Source organism: Mandrillus leucophaeus, unplaced genomic scaffold (assembly GCF_000951045.1).
Source record: "Mandrillus leucophaeus isolate KB7577 unplaced genomic scaffold, Mleu.le_1.0 Scaffold67, whole genome shotgun sequence".
NCBI classification, from domain to species: domain Eukaryota; kingdom Metazoa; phylum Chordata; class Mammalia; order Primates; family Cercopithecidae; genus Mandrillus; species Mandrillus leucophaeus.
Genome location: NW_012107252.1, coordinates 2,967,980 through 2,987,372, shown reverse-complemented (window position 1 = coordinate 2,987,372; position 19,393 = coordinate 2,967,980). Strand labels below are relative to the sequence as shown.

The 19,393-nt window shown below is 56.8% G+C and overlaps 1 protein-coding gene across 1 annotated transcript in view; it reads right to left on the bottom strand.

The window, feature by feature from the left end:
- PTPRF (protein tyrosine phosphatase, receptor type, F) overlaps window positions 1-19,393 on the bottom strand; it is an 86,146-nt gene that overhangs the window by 8,718 nt on the left and 58,035 nt on the right. The window contains exons 12-23 of the mRNA XM_012001792.1: window positions 16,701-17,006; window positions 15,841-16,034; window positions 12,697-12,723; window positions 11,259-11,376; window positions 10,603-11,181; window positions 9,793-9,890; window positions 9,354-9,607; window positions 9,175-9,268; window positions 8,355-8,573; window positions 7,839-7,993; window positions 5,329-5,444; window positions 1,148-1,245 (exon numbers count right to left, since the gene is read on the bottom strand). Of these exons, the coding sequence (XP_011857182.1) occupies window positions 1,148-1,245; window positions 5,329-5,444; window positions 7,839-7,993; window positions 8,355-8,573; window positions 9,175-9,268; window positions 9,354-9,607; window positions 9,793-9,890; window positions 10,603-11,181; window positions 11,259-11,376; window positions 12,697-12,723; window positions 15,841-16,034; window positions 16,701-17,006 (2,258 nt within the window). The remainder of the gene's footprint in view (window positions 1-1,147; window positions 1,246-5,328; window positions 5,445-7,838; window positions 7,994-8,354; window positions 8,574-9,174; window positions 9,269-9,353; window positions 9,608-9,792; window positions 9,891-10,602; window positions 11,182-11,258; window positions 11,377-12,696; window positions 12,724-15,840; window positions 16,035-16,700; window positions 17,007-19,393) is intronic.

The following is a 19,393-nucleotide window of genomic DNA, read 5'->3' as shown; positions in this document are numbered from 1 at the left end:
TTTTATTTTATATTTTTTTGAGAGGGAGTCTCACTCTGTCGCCCAGGCTGGAGTGCAGTGGCATGATCTTGGCTCAATGCAACCTCCGCCTCCTGGGTTCAAACGACTCTCCTGTCTCAGCCTCCCGAGTAGCCAGGACTAAGCCATGCACCACCACACTTGGCTAATTTTTGTATTTATAGTAGAGACAGGGTTTTGCCATGGTGGCCAGGCTGGTCTCAAACTCCCGACCTCAGGTGATCCACCCGCCTCGGCCTCCCAAAGAGGCGTGAGCCACTGCACCTGGCCAGGAGTCTCTTCTTTAAATCACCTCCTTCTCTAGCAAATCCCCTTCCTAGATGGGCAGCCTGGGGATGCTCAGAGTCACCCCGACACCATCTGTGGGTGGGAAATCCTCAGACTCTTGAAGGCTGAGTCCCCAGCAGGCTCCCAGGAGTTAAGTCCAGAGTAAGGTGAACGTGTGGAGGTCTCTGAGCAGGACTTGTGCAGCCTGAGCAGCCAGTCTTGAGGCCCTGACTCCCGCTCTGTGAGCTGTGGCATCCTGAGAACACACGTGAGCACATGGATGTGCAGAGCACAGGGCAGCAGGCAAGCCTGGGTTTGAATCCTGGTGCCACTACTCATCAGCTGTTTGACTCGGGCAAGTCACTTCCCCTCTCTGAGCCCCTGCTTCCTCATCTGGAAGATGGGATAATAATAGTCCCCATTTCAGAAGACTTCGGGGGGACCGAAAGAGATAATGCATGCCAAGTGCCCAGCCTGGTGCTGGTCTGCAGGAGGCTCTTGATAGATGCCAGCTACTGTGGCTGTTGTCACTGATCTATGTCTGTATGCCTGTGGCCTTGTGTCTGCCTGTGAGCACTTCGGCATGTGTCTGAGTGTCCAGACCCTGGCGTCACTCACAGCCTTTTGAAGCCATCTCCTAAGGGTGACCCCAAGAAGGTGGTGGGCCAGGCTATGGCCAGACCCAGCATCTGAGGCGCCCGGTTCCCCGCTGACCCTTGCCACTGCTGACCCTCCTCCTCTGTGCTCCTGGAAAACCTGGACCCCACCTCCCTCACCTACCACAGCTGGGACCTAGGACAGGACAGGAGCTGGTTTGGGGTAGGCCTGGGCCAGGCACATGGTAGGGGCAGGAACGCCTCACCTCATACTCCTGGGAGAACTTGAGGCCATCGTTGGCTTTGAGTCGTTCGATGTTGTCCGCCAGGTCGGTGATGGGGATGGGTGGATGGTCTCGCATACCTGAGGGAGGTAGGGCACACACAGGCAGTGTCAGTGAGAGGCTTGAGCAGGGTGGCAGAGAAAGCCCCAACGCATGTATGTGCACATGTGAACAAGTGTGACCATGGAGCACTCGGCACTGGTGGCATGGAGACAGCAGCACATGCGGCGACAGGGATGGCGGAGGGTGGGAGAGGACAGAAGGCAGTGTTGTGCCATGAGCGTGTGGAGCCTGTCTTGGTGGCAGGGTGCTGAGTGGGGGCACTAGGCCCTGCCTGGCAGCTCTCTTAAGAGGGAGGAGAGGCTTTCTTCCTCCCAGGAGGGGTGAGATGCCCAGGTCGGTGGCAGCAGACGTGACGGGAGCTGGGCTCCATTGCACCTACTGGCGGCAGTCGCCATGGGAGACTCACGGCCATCGTCATCCCGGGCACCAAGTGTGCAGATGGAGTGGTCACGAAGTACAGACACAATGGCAGAGGAACACAGAGGAACTCAGAGAGAGAAGCACAGATCAGGAGGGAGGTGGGAGATAGAGGCACGCAGAAGGAAGAGTGTCAGGCTGGGACTGGAGGCCAGAGAGGCAGGAAGAGACGGGGCTAGTGGGAGAGAAAACAGGCCTAGAGGAAGCAAGGTGGGCAGAGGGGAAGGAAAAAGGTCAGGGGGCAGCGGGATTGGGGGAGAAGAGAGGGAAGGGGAGAGAATTCAAGGAAGGACGGAGGTGATGGGATAAACAAAAGTAAGGAGTAGAAACAGACACAGAAGCCAAAGTATCCCACAAACATGGGAACTCTGAAAACTAACTTGAGGTATTCGGGCAACTGGGGACACTGGAACCTGCAGAGAAAAAAACAAAAAAAAACATCGGGGCAAGAAAAGAGAGCCCGTTAACTTTTTCTGCTTACAGCACTGTCACACGCAATGGAGGTGCTGAACGGGCTTGTGAGGGGCTGGCAGAGAAGAGGACAGGGCGGAGAGGGGCTGGGGCTGCGGACAAGTTCCATCAAGACTCCTTCTGTCTCCCAGTTAATACAGATGGGGTGTCCCACCCCCAGAGGCGAGCACTTCTAAACCCTGGTGGCCTCGGCAGTCTCGGGGGGCTCTATGACTAAATACTTAAGTCCAAACCAACCCTGCCCTTTTTGGTACCAAAATTTGGCCTTGGCGATTTTCAGATGATCTCCATGTTGGAAAAAAGAGCCCTCCTTCTCAGATCCCACACCCCCTCCGCTCCCACTTGCCCTGTCCATTGCCTCCTTCCCAGGTATCTTCCCAGCGTCTTTGAAAGGGGTTTCTCCACTTCCCATCCCCCGCCTGCCATGCTGCTCACTGAAACACTTCTGCTCACAGGACGAGGACGTGGCCACCACCCTTTCTTCAAGGCCCCACCTGCCAAAGCCAATGGTCCTCCCACTGGGTGTTCCCACTACCCTATCTCACTAAGTCCTCTCGTCCCTTGCACAACTTCCCCCACCCTGGCATCAGGGACACTGTGCTCCTGCTCTCCTCTCGCTGTGTCTGCTCCTTCTCAATCTCTCTAGCTGCTCTCCATCCATGTTTCCTTAACGCTGCACCACCTTCCCTGCCCTGGGCTCCTTTTTTGGTCCAGGTCTCCTTCTGGCCCTCACCCTGGGAGAGCCCATTTATTCTTAGGCTTTGACTACCACATGCTCCTTGGCCCCTCCCACAGGGCTTCAGCCCTGATGTCAGCTCAGAAGTCCTCAGACCCACAGACCCGCTGGCCCCAGGACACCCCTGAGCCCTGCTGACTCAGCCAGTGACTGCAGAGCCACCCTCACCTCTCCCCACGCGGACTCTGCTGCTCAGACTCTGCTGTTCTCACCTCCTTCACGTCTCCCAAGTCTGTCCCCTCTGTTCCCACTGCCACCTTTCACTTTGTTGGTGGCCTTTTAAATGGTCTCCCTGCCTCAGTTTCTCCTCTCTAATCCAGTCACCTCAAGGAGCCAGAGTGACATTTCTAAAGCATGGTTCTGACCATCTGGCTCCCTTGCTGAAAACCTTTAATACCTCCCTGGCATCCTCAAGAGGAAGTCTAAGCCCCTTAGCCTGACATTCAAGGTCCTTTTGACTGTACCTCTGCCTAGCCCTCCAGTCTTCTCTTGGCTCAGTATTCCCCCAGCCGCTAACTCTCATGCTGCAGAAACCCTCAGGTGCTCGTAATTTGATGCACATGCAATCCGCCCAAGCTTCTGCACATGCTTCCACTGGGGAGCTCTCTCCCACCCTTCTTTTCTAGACCAATGCCCACATGGCTCAGCGTCCCATCCCCGAAGAGGCTTCTCTGCACTCCAGGTCCCAGCATCCTGGTGCTTGATGCTTCAGAGATCTAATCATGCTAGCTTGCAACAGCCTGCTAGGTCTGCCTGGCACACTCTCCAGACGTGCTCACAAAACTCAGTCACCATGTTATGAGGAAGCCCAGGACACTTGAAGAGGCCTCATATGGGTGTCCCAGCTGAGAGCCACAGCAAGGCTCAGAGCTGGCTCATCAACCATCCGTCACACGGATGAAAGAGGTTTTAGAATCCAGGGGTTGGCAAACTTGTATCCGTAACAGGCCAGAGCGTAAATAGTTTAGGCTTTGTGGACATCTGGTATCTGTTGCATCTATTTAATTGTGCCTTTATAATGCGAAAGCAACCATAGATAAGTACTATATAAATAAATGGGTGTCGCTGTTACAGTAAAATTTTGTTTGTTTGTTTTTTTGCTATTTTTGAGACTGGGTTTTGCTCTTGTCGCCCAGGCTGGAGTGCGATGGAGAGATCTTGGCTCACGCAACTTCCACCTCCTGGGTTCAAGCGATTCTCCTGCCTCAGCCTCCCGAGTAGCTGGGACGACAGGCGCCACCACGCCCGGCTAATTTTTGTATTTTTAGTAGAGATGGGGTTTCACTAGCTGGTCTCGAACTCCTGATGTCAGGTGATCCACCCGGCTCAGCCTCCCAAAGTGCTGGGATTATAGGCATGAGCCACCGTGCCCGGCCAGTAAAAATTTATTTACAAAAACAAGTGGTGGGCTGTACGTGGCCATGGGCCATAGTCTGCCAACCCCTGCTTTAAATGACTCTAGCTCCCAGCCTTCAAGTCTTCTGACTGAGGGCCCAGACTTTCTGGAATAAGGACAAGCTGTTCCTGCTGTGCCCCTGTCTGAATTCCTGCCTCACAAAAACCGTGACAGATAATACATAATTATTGTTGTTTTAAGTCACTAAGTTTTGGGGTAATTTGATATGCAGTAATAACCAGCTCATACGTACACAAACCCTGTGTGTATGCATTAGTTCACTCGTTCCTTCATTTGTCTGCGTGTTCATTTCACAGGCATTCAACAAGAACCCATCGTGTGCTGAATACAAGGGATGGGGGATGACAAGACACAGTTCCTGGCACCACAGAGCTCAGAGACTGCCACTGAGGGAATCCCACCTCACTGTGAGAGGCGTCCAAAGGAAGAAGGAGGGAAGTTCCTGGAGCCAAGGAGAGACACCTAACCCTGTGGGGGCGTGGGAAGGAGGAGAGGTATGAGCTGCATCTGCTGGGTGTTGGGAGGAGCGACATTTCAGGTAGAAGGAAGAGCTGCACAGCCCCGTGAGAGTGGCTAGGAGAAGGGGCAGGTATGTGGTATGGTAAACCCGGGGTCGGCCTCCAGGAAGGCTCAGGTGCATGCACTTCATCTCCCCACGAGTGTCTGGTGAGGTATCTCCCACTGCTAACACGTCCATCTTTCCTGTGGAGGGGCCAGAGTGCCGGCCAGACACTGGCCACCCTGCGGCAGAGATGTGGGCTCTGGGAGGTCCTTAGCCCATATTCAGAGGCCTTGACTGAAGACAAGGCAGGGGCTAAGTGGCTTTTGCACCTGAGAGGGTCCTGGCCTGGGGCACCTGTCCAGCTGCAGGATATGGGGGCTTCTCAGTCATTCCAACCAAAAGGGATGAGCGCAGGGAGAAGGGCAGAAAGGAAGAAAAGGAGCAGGAACAAGTGCATGTGGCCCAAGAACTTCAGTGGAGACCCTGAGACCTGCAGAACAGAGCCACAGGCCTGCTAGGTCTGGGCTGGGGGCACACAGGCCATGGGAGTGCCCTACCTGGGGTCTGGTAGTTGAGCCTCCGCATCTCCACAGGGTCAGAGGAGTGGGCCAGCAAAGAGTCCTTCAGTCCGATCGATTGCTCATCCTTAGAGGATGGGGAGTGGGTCCTTTTCCTAGAGACAGAAGGGAGGCTGGTGAGAACCTGAGGTCCAGGCTAAGACAGTGACACATGGCATGGCTGGCTGCCAAGGAGCCCCCCGCCACCATGTCCACGGCTCTGTCCTCCTACTGCCCCACCTCTTCCCAGGATCTCTGAGTGCGCAGGAGCCAGGGCCAGAGCAGCCTTGACATGAGAGAACACAGGGCAGGAAAGGGGTAGGGACAGCACGAGTGTGGCACGAGCAGAGGGGCAGTGCAGCAGGGAGGAAGGGGTCGCAGGGGAGGGCAGCTCCTTTGGATAGAAGGTAGGTCACTGCAGGACAGTGGCTGCTATCCCCAAGGCCACCCAGCTGAGTAGCAGGAACCACCAGGAATAAACATGCAAATGACACATAAAATACACAAACAGCACATGGGACAGGGCCCCAGCTTTCTGGCCCTCAGAGTATCAGGGTAAATGCCCAGGGCAGCAGGGGAGGGACGGGGAAGGCGTCACCCTAGCTGGGCAGAGTCCTCTCTCACTGGCTTCAGTTTTCCCGTCTGTAAGGACAGGTCAGAGACAGACCATAGGGTTCAGCTGCCAACAAATAGCCAGAGGCTACTTGTGGTCTGCAGACGCGTGTGCTTGGGGAAGAAGAATTTGAGTGAGTGTGCTCGGGTGTGTACCAGGACACGCCTCTCCGCACAGTGAGTGCTCTTTGCACATATGCGAGACTGTCTCTTGCAGCACTTTGGCAACTTCTCAGAGAACCGGGAGCTGGGTGACAGTTCTGGAGAGCTCTGTGTGCTCAGGGAAAGCAGTGAAGTCTGTATTATGCATGTGCCCCAAAGAAGGAGCAACCTCTGCAGAGTTGAACCGGCAAGAGTGAGACAGAACCTGCCTTCTCACACCAATGAGGACTCAGTCCTGAACCGGGGAGACTGCTGAGCTGACTGGACAGTTTGCTGCTTAAAGCCATAGGCCAAGGGACTTCCGGTCAAAGCGTCATCCCTCCCTGCTGGCCCAAGATGTGCACAAGGATTAGAAGTAGAGGGCGAGGTGTGTGAAGAGAGAAGGAACAACTCCTACCTTTCTTGTTTACTAGGTCCCGAAAGACAAGCAAGGACAGAAGAAAGGAATGGTCACAGTTTCCACCAAGCACTCAGCCCTCTAATGACACGGGGACCCTGCAGGCCCCTTATATGGCACCCACGTGACATTCACAGGGAGGGGGTCCACCTCTCTGGACAGACCCAAAATGCAGGTGGAAGTGGGAAGGATTAGTGCGTTTGTGGGACACTCCTCAGGGACCCGCCCACAGGTCCATCCGCCCTGGGAGGAAGGAGTGGACTCTTTAGGACAGAGCAGTGGATCCAGGGTAGGGGCACAGGATATAGGCACTCCTGCATGGTGCAGAGATGTGCTCAGACACACAGACTAGCGTATCTTCATGTGCCAGGTGCTCACTGACATGCCTGTGGGCTCAGCCCAGTGCTGGGGGCTGAAGGCTTGGCACACAGGACCAGCTGCATTTGCAGTGGAGCATCACAGGGGACAGATGTGTGGCTGTGCAAGGAAGGGGTTGGGGCCAGGCAAAGTCTTGTAGGCAGCAGAGCATGGACTTGAGTCCTGAATGATGAGGTTGCTGTTGCCAGGTGGGCACGGGGAGGGAGATCCGCAGAGGGCACACCCTGTGTGGGCCTGAGCACTGAATGAGTTCAGTGTCACAGTGTCAGGAGTGTGGTGGGGTCAGATTAGCCAGGTGTTTGGCTGTCAGGCTAAAGAGGCTGGGCTTTATGTGGGGAGCCACCAAAAGGTTTCAAACTGAGAGTGACAAAGTTAAATCTCTGGAAATCCCTTTCAGGCTGGAAGGTGCACGGATAGGAAGGGAGACTCCTAGGGCAGGTAGTTGCCGCTTCTGATAGAACTGAGTGGGAAAGATACACTGAGGCTGAGGCCGCTGCAGATGGCACGGGCACAGCAGGCCATCAGTCACGTCTGTTAATGAGCATCCATGATTGACCTCTCTCGGCCTAAGCAGGAGAGCGGGGCTGGGGAATCATCCAGGAATGCTGGCAGAAGGAAAGGACTCGAGGTAGGAGCTCAGGAGACGGCAGTGTCTTAAAACTGAAGAGGAGACGGACGCACTCTTATCCACAGAAACACAGACAGACAGACACGCCAGGGATGCACATGGGACAACCTTCTGAGGCTTTAGCTCGTCACGCCCAGGCTGCCACAGAGGCTCCCTCGCCTGCAGATGCAGGTAGGCACACACACTGCTCCTGCCCTTCCTGCCTTCCTGCTGAGCCTGAGGCCCAGGGTCCAGGATGCAAGGCTGCACATTCTCCACAGGCACAACGCCCAGAGAGGGCCTGAAAGGCGAGGGGCAGGTGGCCATTCCCGGAGCTCTGAGGGCAGTGCTTACCTTTTGAACAGGAGGATGGCGATGACAATGAGGATGATGAGGATGACTGCCAGCACGGGACCCGTCACCCACAGCATCTCTGGCTCCTCCTGCTGCTGGGCTGGTGTCACCTGGACCACGATCTCATCCGAGTAGGGGCTGGATGCATAGCGCTTCTGTGGCCCGGTGGAGAACAGTAGGCTGTGAGCTCAGTGTGAGACCCCCCAACCCTCTGCCTATCAATCCTGGAGAAAGGGCTCTGGGTCTGGGTTACACTGGGCCTGGTCTCCCAGATCCTACAAGGTGGACCTGGCAGGACTAGGTCCCTGGAGCCACATTAGGTCTGGCCTCTGGGTCCCAGGGCTGCGTCCCAGGATCCCTGGGACAGGTCTTGGGTCTTTAGTGCTGCCCCAGGCCAGGGATCTTGTAGCCCCCAGACTGATAAAGACCTGGGGTCTTGTGGTGTTTGAGACTGGCCTAGTCTCAGGCCAGGCCAGGGGGATCAGGGTGCTGAGAGCCAAGCCAGCTCAGGCAGACCTGGTCCATGGGTTCCTTCAAGGAGGCAAGCACAAAGCATTGGTAGCTCAGGTCCGGAGACAGGGGCCGGTTGTAGAAGCCCCGGTAGTTCTTCTTGTCCCCCAAGGTGAAGGTCTTGGGGAGCACATCCAGTTGAGCAGCCACATATGGCTTCAGACGCTCTGCCTGCCGCCGCCGCCGCCGCTGCTCCTCTCCGCCCTGCTCGATGGCTTCCAGAAGCTGGCAAAGCAGAGCACAGGGGTCACGTGGGGCCTTGGAGCATGCTGGCCGGCCTGGGATGTCAGCTCCCTGGGCTGAGATCAATGCTCACCTACCGTGTAAGGGTCCACACCTGCCCAACCCACTGCCCCTACAGAGTAATGGATACCACGAAGCCACTCCTCCCCACCAGCCCATGAGAAGAAGCCCTGTGGGTAAGCTGCCCCATTCTAACCAGGCTGTTCCCACACTGACTGAGAAAGGACTAAAAGGTTTCAAAATTTCAGGGACTCCTGGCTCTGGGGCTCACTGAGCCCTCCATGGCTTCTAGATCGGCGAGGCTCTGCAGTGTCTACAGGGTTTGCCATTCTCTAGACCTGCAGAGGCATCTCCACGACGTCCCACCCCAGGGATTCTTCATAAGCCCTCTGGGAGTTCTGTGCATATTTCCAGACAGTTTCCTCAAAGTCCCTCTCTCCAGAGAGGGGCAGGCTGCCAGCCAGGAGAGAGATTTCAATTTGGGAAGTGAATCTGAGAGTCACTGGGACAGTGCTCAGGGCAGGAAGGCCACAGTCGACCACTGCAATGGGGCTGTCAGTGTCCCCATCCCCTCCCCAGGTACCTCGTCCAGCTCCAGTTCCTCGGGTGTGCTCCATCTTGGCGCCAGCATGCTCCCACCCACACGGTCAATGGGTACCACCACGATGTAGAACCACCTGGGTGGGCAGGGCAGGAATCACGACTGTCACTGCCGGTCACCTCCAGCCCTGCCCTGCCTCCCCCAACACCTTGTGTGCATACCTGACAAGCGAGGGGTCCTGCACATGGGGCATGGAGAGGGCAAAACGGCCGTCCTCTATGTAGGCAGAGGCAGGCAGCGGCTTGTGTGGCAGGAGGTCGGGGGCCGTGCGGATAGACACCAGGTGCTGTAGCCCCCCTGCACTGCTGCCACGGTTCATCAGCACAAACGAGTACTCCGTGTTGGGCTGCAGGTCAGCGATCAGCTTTCGCATTGAGTGCCCGTCCACCTCCACACTCTGCCCATTGTACAGAATCTGTGGGGGATGGGAGGGGCAATGCCTTTGGGTGAGGTTCCCTACCACGGGCTGCAAGGCACAGTGCACAGATACACAACCACAGTTCTGCTCCATAGCCAGATGCACATGGGTTAGGACTGGAAAGACAGCACCTAGCAGGCCTGTGTGTGTGCCAGGCTCAGCTGGCTGTGGCCCTTACTCACCTTAAAGGGCACAGCTGACTTATAGGAGTCGGGGACCTCCCAGCTGAGCAGCACAGATGTCTTCATTGCAGCCGCCACCCGGAAGTTCTTGGCAAACACTGCAGAGACATAGGGAGAGAGTCAGCTCCACTGGGTATGAGGTGGGGTGAATGTGCTGGAAGGGTGGAAGGTGAATGGCCAGGATGATATACTGGTTGGGGAACGGGGGGTTGAAGGATGGCTGCAGAGTACCAAGCGCCCCACTCCCAGCCAGCTTCAAACGGCACAGTTGAACTCCCAGCCCAAGCTCTTCCACAGCGAGCACCAAACAGGGTGGGGGATGCCACGGCAACCAGGGTCAGGATCTCCAGAAACACGAGTGTAAAAACTTGAGCCGATGGACACCAGGCCAGAGTGATCAGAGGTCAGTGGGTTTCGGTCATGAGAACCACGTGGCCACACACCAGAGCGTGGTGGAGCATGTTCACTAGAGGTCGGAGGGTCATGGCCCCAAGAGATTAGTGTCACACAACAAAGGTCAGGAGGTTGCACACCCAAGAACAGTGACACAGTCAAAAGAGATCAGTGGGTCAAGGTCATGAGAGATCAGAAGGTCACACAGCAGAGGTCAGTAGGTCAAAGACAGCAGAGATCAGGCACCAACAATGTGGTGCCCATTCACTAGAGGTTAGTGGTCACGGTCATGAGAGATTGGAGGTCACACACCAGAGGCTGGTGGATCACAGTCGCCAGAGGTCAGTGGCTCAAGGAGAGCAGAGACCCCCAGATGCAGCCATGCTTGGGAAGGGCTGCCATGTCCGCAGCACACACCTTGCTCCACCGGCATGGTCCGGGACTGGATGCTGGGGCTGAGTGGGCCAGAGCCTTTGCTGGTCCATGCGCGGACCTTGATGTCATAAGTGGTGTCTGGCTTGAGGCCAGAAAGGGTAAAGTGGGTGTCTGTCGTGACGTTCTGCAGCTCCTGCTGGCTGTTGATGTCTCGGAACACCACGGTGTAGCTGATGATGCGCCCATTCCTCTCTGCCAGCACTGGCGGGTCCCAGGCCAGTTCTGTGGTAGATGTGGTCAGTCCTGTCACACGCAGGTTTTGGGGAAAGCCGCTGGGTAGGTCCTCGGGGGTCCTGATCTCCTTCTGGAACTCCTCACCCAGGCCAGCCCGGTTCCTGGCAGCAAGCCGGAAGATGTAGGTGGTCCCCTTGTGCAGGCCGGTGACTGTGAAGTGCTGGTCATCCTTGCCGAAATCGATAGTGTTGGGCCGCGCCTCATCAGCCCGGCAGTACTGCAGCCGGTAGCCCAGCAGCTCGCCAGGCAGCTCCTTGGGTGGGTGCCACTGGAGCAGCGCAGTGTTCATGGCTGTGGTGCTGACCATCACAGTGGGCCGGCCTGGGACTGAAGGACCACAGGGTGGGCTCTGGCGCTGCCCTCCCACTGCCCCACCCTCAGGTCTGTCCTGACCCCTCACTCACCTGCACCCGTTGTAGTAACAATTTTGGGCTTGCTGCGGGCACCATCCCCCTTGGTGGTATAGGCAGCGACAGTAATGGAGTAGGTGGTCTCTGGGGTCAGGCCGCTGATAGTGGTTTCCTGAGGGAGGAGGAGGGGTCCGTTCCCATCACAAGAATGCAGGGAGAGGCCAGACCTTGTCAGGGACCTCAGGACCCTAGCCTGAGGGAAGCCCCTGGGCACACAAGGCCACGGGTTGTGGAAGGTGGGGCTGTACAATGGTGGCCTCTGCTGGAGGGGAAGCAGGTAGGTAGGATGCAGGCCTGGGAGGATCCCGCCCATCCCAGAAGCTGCCCCGCCTGGGGCAGACAGCTCATCATTGCTTTCAGACAAGAACAAAGGGCCAGACTGTTTCCCTCACTCCATTGTGCTGTGAACATAGACTGAGGATGTAAACAGGGCATAGCCTCGCACACACCCAGCACCTCGCATGGCTCCTGACACCCACACGCACACAGCCTACAGCTCCTGTGTAAGCAGGCGTAAGGTCGCGTGTGGACACCAGTGCATGCATGCACACACAGAGCAAGGTGCTGGGGGGGGGGTTAAGGTGCCATCCAATAGGACCCAGTCAGGACGCTGCTGCCTCCATATAGGCCACTAACTCTGAGAATGTCTATACCCTGCAATACCTCTTGAGAAAGGCGGGGGAGGGGCCAGGAGAATAAGAAAACCTCCACACCTGGGGAACTGGTTTCCACGTCTGTTCCCAGTGATGCCTGAGATAGCAGCCAGGGCAATGTCCTCCCACCTTGGCAGACCCTGCCCATATACCCATCTGCAGCAAAGGCATCATCTCTGGACATGCGGAGAAACACCATGGGAGGTCAAGCCACACCACACAGAGAGAAGAGTGGGAAGCAGGGCAGGGACCAACGTGCAGTGGGAACACAGCCGTCACCAACCCTGGTATCCCTCCAGCTCTGGCCTTGAGTGGGGCCCCTGCAGCTGCCACCACCCCCTCATGGGCCCCATCTGCCCCAGCTGGAGGGTCTCCCAGGGCTGGGGCTCCAGAATGCACCAATGCCAGAACCCGACTCTCCAGACTGCCCTCCCAGCCTGGGCCCTAAAGCAGGTGATTTTTCACTCAGGGATCAATAAGGCCTAACGATCAGGATCGGATTTAACTCCATCCCTGTCTGGCCCGAGCAGGGGCCGGGCCCTGGTCGATCATGAACACTGGCCTCAAATTGCTGCTCGACAGGCAAGAAGTAAGGATTAGAGGAAATGCCAATCGCTGCTCAGCTCAGTGCTCGTGTCTGAACGTCAGTTTTCTCCGGATGTGGCTGGAGCCCCGTGGATCTTGGCAGCGCAGGCTGGCAGGAAAGGAGGGAGAGGGGGAGTGTCCCACGAGCCCAGCTTGACCCATGTCTTGTCCGCGTTCGCACACCTGTTACTTACATAGTCCTCGGACTCCTCTGGCCGCCACTGACCGCGGGAGAGGGAGAGAAAGGGAGACAGGATGGTGAAGGACTCTGACCTGGAGGGGCCCTTGGTCTGGAAGGGACCTGGCCCAGGGAGGACAGAGGGAGGGCTTTTGGGCCTCGAAGTACCCATGGGGGTAGCACCCCAGGACAACTCCCAGTTCAAAGATTTGAATACCTGCCTCACTGAGCACCAACTGTGTGCGCCAGGGCTGGGCTGAGGAGGCTAGAGAGACTACGAGGGCAGGCAGCCTACAGGGAGAGGACCGGCTGACAGAGGGGCCTAAGAACACAAAGCAGCTACAGATGCTTTGACAATTTTGGGCTTGCTGGGAGGCAGAGGCTGCCAGACAAGGAGGGTGGGTTCAACAGCTCAGGCTGAGGGGAAGGAAGACACTGAGGGGCGAATGGGGTGCCCGTATGCCCTGGTTTGCCTTGGACAGTCCTGGCCTGTGCTTGTTGCCATGGAATGACTATTCAGTGTCTCGTTCCACCCCTCAAGGCATCCCAGATGTAATCATACATTATACAATCACCCCAGGCATGAGAAGCATCCCACAACAGTAAGAGCTGGGGGTGAACAGGGCACGTGGCTAGGGTGAGCCCAAGGGCAAGCCAGTCAGCAAGACTATGAAGGCTGCAAGTGACAAGCTCAGAGCCTGGGCTGTAGCCCACAGGCACGGGAAACCACCTATACCTGTTCCTTCCTCAGGGTGTCTGAGAATCAAGGTAGGAAGGAATGTTTCGAGGCTGGCAGTGTTGTGGGCCTTTGGTGCATGTAGATATTCTAGATGGACAGGTGGAGGGACTGTGAGGTCTCCATTCCGAGGCCCCATGAAACATCACAGGGAGATGGTCCAGGACGTCTCCAAGCCGGAGGGTTGGGTCCTCCAGCCCAAGCACCCCCACAGTGCCGGTCTGGCCTCTATCCACTGGCCTCCATGCTAGGTGGCCTAAGTTCCTCCTGTCGTGGGACACTCTGTTGGAAAATCCTTGCAAGAAGCATGGAACAGAATAGGAGACGAGGCTCTGGACAGGTCCTTAGTGCATGGCCACTTTATAGGGTGTGGCTGGGCCCATCTCAATTCCAATCTCCTTGCCTGGGGGGAGACCTGGGCTGTCCCAACGCTAGAGGCAGAGCAAGAAAGAAGAGAAAGAAAGAAGGGAAAGGCAGAGGATGAAATCAAGCAGAGATGAAGGGAAGGAGTCAGAGGAAAGGCAGGGGGAGGAGGGAAGAAAGGAGAAGAGAGAAGAGAATGAGCAAGACAAAAAACAGAGACTCCAAGAAGAACAGAGAAATGAAGGCCATGAGAGGGGAAAAAGGGAGGCAGGGAGATGGTATCAGACATAAAGGGAGACGGGTCTGGCTCCACACTTCCGGGGTGGGGGTGGGAACACACACCACATAGTTCTTTCAGGCCTGATGGGGACCCTGAGCTGAGCAGATGGTGCTGTTGGGTGAAGGACAGAATGTGGTGCCCTTGATGGAAGCGCAGGAACAGCTGGGCCCTGTGGCCAGGCTCGGGACCAGGCCCCATCTGCTCTCCCACTGGCGAGGAACAGAATGACCCAGTCCCGAGAGGGCTACGGGACAGGCCTCCATCTTCAGGGTCCTCCGGGAGCCCAGACTCGGGTTACCTCCCACGATGGGATGTCTGAGGCTTTTAGTCTCAGCGTCCTTGAGCCTCTGGTCGTTCCCTTCTGAACCTCTTGGGACCAGAAGGGGGTACTTGAAGTGGCTTCCCTGGAACTCCACTGGCCCCTCACAGAGGAGGGGGAAGCCCATTCCTGGGATGTTTCTGGGTAGGTGTGTTCACTGAGGCTCCATGAGGAGCCCTCAGCCTGCCCCAGGAATGCAGGTGGGTGCACATGCCCGCCTCCTCCACCTGGATGCCTTAGCACTGGGCAGGCTAAGAGGCGGAAGAGAGCACCCTTTGGGCAGAAAGAATTTTGCTTCAGATGGCTGAACCCAGCTGGAGGGGTGAGCCTCCTGTCTGTGTGGGTGACCCCACCCCTCTGCACAGCGTGTACAGCATCGAGTGGTACACGCACCCCTGCTCTCTGCCCAGGCAGGGGTAAGAGGCTGGACGGGGATGGGTGTGTGGGTCCCTCCCAGGCCCTGGTCCCGGATGGGGAGACCTTGAGAGCACCACACCAGGTGCTGTGACTCTCCAGCAGGGTCTTGTGGGAGGGGGCTCATGATAGCAACTGCAGCCCTTTCCTAGGGGTCCACAGACATGGCTTCTTATCCAAGTGTAGCCACCTACTTGCTGAATAATTCCGTACCACTCTCATAACCTCCTAGCATTCCAAGTTCTTCATCTGAATAGCAACCAGTGTTCAGAATACCCCAGGGAGCTCACCCCAAGCTCCAGAGCAGGACCATCCTCCCAGGAAGACAGACGCACACAGAGGAAGGTGTGAGGCTGGCCAGCAGGCTTAGCCCTTGAGGGTGAACATCAGGGGCTGAACCATTCCCTGTGGGGCCAGGAGCAGGGCAACACCGTGCTTGGCTACTCACAGAGCTCGGCAGCAGCCACAGACCTGTGGCCGCCAGTGGGGTAAGACAGCCCCGGAGCACTCTCTCTACCCTTTGTGTGGGAGGAGTGGATGCCAGCCCAGCACTGTTTAGGGAGAAGGCACATCTCAAAATCCCAGCCTGGTGGGGCAGGGTGGCTCACATCTGTAATCTCAGCACTTTGGGACACTGAGGCAGACGGATCACTTGAGGTCAGGAGTTCGAGACCAGCCTGGCCAACATGGTGAAACCCTGTATCTACTAAAAGTACAAAAATTAGCCGGGCGTGGTGGCAGGCGCCTGTAATCCCAGCTACGCAGGAGGCTGAGGAAGGAGAATTGCTTGAACCCAGGAAGCACTCCAGAGCTGACAAGAGCGAAGCTCCATCACACACACACACACACACACACACACACACACGCACCAAAAAAACCCCAGCCTCATCCCTGATGCTGCAAAGCATCTCGGGTCTCACAACCAAGGAAAGGCAGTCACAGCACTGCTGAGGGCAAGCAGGGGAAGAGGGTATCTGGGCCCCAAATGGGAGCTTGTGCATGCTGGTTTGTGCTCACCCTGCCACCCCACCCCCACCCAATGCTGCACCTGGGCCTCGGCTAGCATGACGTCTTGGATGATGGGGAGTCCACGGGGCTCGCCATTCTCCAGCCGCACGTAGGTGACCTGGTAGCCACGGATCTGGCCATGCTGCTTGCTGGGGACAGGCAGCTTCCAGTAGACATGCACAGCTGTAGAGTTCAGTGGCTCCACCTCCACCTTCCGCGGAGGCCCGCTGGGCACTGGGGGTCAGGTAGAGAAGGAAGTCAGGCCTGGAGGTATCGACCCTGGCACAGGTGGGCACAGCAAACTCGAGGGTCCTGCCTCAGCACCCCACTCCCCCAGGAAAGGCCCTGATATAGGTTCCTTAGATCGTCTGTCCCTGGTGAGGCACAAAGAAGGCTCCCTCTGCCCGCCGCAGGTAAGAGCCCAGGACTGGCCCTGCTCACCCCTCTGGCCCAGGCCTGTCACTTGGTGGGTAGGGTCGACATGGGGGAACAGGCAGAGGTGGGACACCAGGTCTTTGACCACCCTCAGTCAGCACAACTTGTCCTGACTCTTCTTAGGCCTCAAATCACGCCAATGTCCGGCCAACGCGGAGTCTTGCTGATTCTACTCTGAGTATCTTTTACACCAATCTTCCCAATCTTGACCTTTCAAATCTTAGACGGGGCTGCTTCTCCCATCTTAGCCTGTGAAGACTTCAGCTCCTTTGGAGACAGCCCCAAAGGCTAGGATTTGGGCCTAAGTTATCCCATAAGTGACATCCCCCCACTCTGGGCCATTAAGCCTGAACCAGAAAGATGAGTTGACCTGGGCCTGTGTTAGGGAAAGGAAGGCCCTGGGGTGCTTGGCGGGTGGTGTCTGAGGCAGGACTCCTCCCCTCCCACCCCGGTGGCACTGCCTACCGTCCTCATCGGTGCGCACCAGCACCGGGCTGCTCTCGGGGCCGGGGCCCACATCTGTGTGTGCCCGCACCCACACCCGATACTCCGTCCACTTCTCCAGGCCCACCAGGTCCCAGCTGGAGTGCTCGCGGCTGATGCCATCCACCACATGCCGCCTGCGGTCCTCGCCGTCCACCGCCTCGTAGGCCACGGAGTACTGGGTGATAACGCCGTTGCGGCTGTCGGCAGGCGGCGGGACCCAACTTACCCGGACCGTGGTGGAGCCCGTGCTCACACACATCACCTTCTGGGGAGGGGCGGAGGGGGCTGGGGAAGACAAATGGGGGGGAAGCAAGCAGATGGAGGGTGGGGATCACAGGCACAACGACTGAGTCACAGTGGACTGGAGACTCACCCGGGCAGGCTACCCCTCAGGTGCTGAAATGGCCATCCCAGGGTCCCTCCAGGCAGGCTGCTGCCACTCTCGCCAAGGACGCCTGACTCCCTCTGACCTGCCTCCCTCTCTCTCCCCTCCCTCTCTCACACACGCACGGTGATACACACACAGTATCGCACACACTGACTCTCACACAGCCTCACACACACATAGTCGCTGTGCCTCTCCACACACAGCGTCCCTCACAGTCTCAGTGCTTCACACACGCCTCTCACATAGTCACACACAGGGTGTCTCATACATATACTTGGAGTATCAGTGTCTCTCACACAGACTCACACATACACAGAGTATCACACACCCATAGCATCTTGGTGTCTCACACACGGCATCTGACACACAGTCTCTCACACAAATGACTTCCAGTTCTGACACAGCTTCGAGTTCTCTCACACGGGGTCTCTCCCACACATGTGCTGCCTCACACAAAACATACACGATATCAGATACACACAAGCACGTGGCCAGCCCACCGCCACCCACACACACAGGTCACATATGGAGAACTGCTTCATGCCCACTGTGCCGCACAGTTCTGCCCTTCTGAGGAAGAGTGGCTGCAGTGGCCCTTTTGGCATAAGGCAGCCTTCACCTGTACCTGCCTGGAAATGGTCTCTTTGTCAGTGCCACAGGTAATCACCAACTGGAGACTGGACACGAAGGCCAATGGCCCCTGGGGTTTGGAGAAAAAGTACCCAACAGAGGTGCCCTCACTCAATAGCCTCCTTGGGAATTAGGAGGCAGACATGTGTCTCCTTGTGTCCAGTGATGTGTCCAGACTCCACGCCCACTGAGGACTCTGCTGAAATGCACAGGTTTCCTCTTCAAGTTCTGTCACCACACCCTGCCATGAGGACTTCAGCGGCCCCCTGACCCACTGGCCCCAGAGCCCCTCATCTCCAGGACTTTCTCCTCCCCTACACAGCTGTGGTTATGCCCTGGAGGCTGCCAATACTGGGGATGGCCCTCCCTCCAGAATCACGGGCTCTAACATCCCCTCGCAGACCCTACCCCCTTGTCCCTGCTCAGTCACTCCAGGTCCCGGGCACTGCGCCTGCTCGCCAGCTCCTCGGGATGCCTGTCTGTCAACCTTGTCCTTCCTACCCTCCATGTTCAGCTTCCACAGTCCACCACCTACCACACTCTCACCAATATCGCACAGTCCCTCACCTCCTGATCTTTCCATGCTCCTTCCTGGCCTGTGCCAAGCGCTAGATGAATCCAACTCTCCCCCGCCTTCTCTACAGCAGCACTGGGGCAGGCTGGCGTCCTATGCACGTGTCCCCAGAGGCCTCATCCTCCAGGACCCTTTATGCTACCTATTTCTGCCTCCTGCCTGGCTCGCTCTGCCACCTCACACAAAACACGGTCCCCCTCCTCCATGCTCCGCAGACCTCCAGCTCCCTTTTCCTGCCTCCTCTTGGCACATGACTATCTCTCCCATTCCGCAGAGAAGACTGGACTTTCACAGCAGCTCTTTCCTTCTCTTGCTACAACCCCCCACTCTACTTGCATCTGCAGTGATTCTCTCCTTTCCACCCATGAGAATGGAGAGTTGAGCCACCCTGTCCAAGGCTAAGCTCTCCCACCACCAATGCTGTGCCCCTTCTCTCCACCTCCCGAGGCTCCACCAGTTATCCCTTTTCCATGGTTTCTTTTTTTCCTACTGACTGTTTCCAATAGCATTTAAATATGCTTGAGATTTTCCCATCTTAAAAGAAAAATCTCAGCCCGGGTGCAGTGGCTCATGCCTGTAATCCCAGCACTTTGAGAGGCCAAGGCAGATGGATCACCTGAGGTCAGAAGTTCATATTCCTAGGCTGGTCAACATAGTGAAACCCCGTCTCTACTAAAAATACAAAAATTAGCTGGGCATGGTGGTGGGCGCACCTACAATCTCAGCTACTCGGGAGGCTGAGGCAGGAGAATCACCTGAATCCGGGAGGCGGACGGAGGTTGCAATGAGCCAAGATCGTGCCATTGTACTCCAGCCTGGGAGACGGAGCGACACTTTGTACTTTGTCTCAAAAAAAAAAAAAAAAAAAAAAGAAAGAAAGAAAGAAAAATCCCACCCTCAGCCCCACAGCCCTCTCTAGCCATAATGGTCCCCTCGTTCAGAGCTACACTTTCTGGCAACGTCTGGGCTTGCTGCCTCCACATCCTCAGCACCCACACAGGCCTCATGAAACACCCACCAGCTTTCGTCCTACCATGCACCAAGCTTCGTCTCCAGGGCCACTCCTCCATGTTGCTTGGT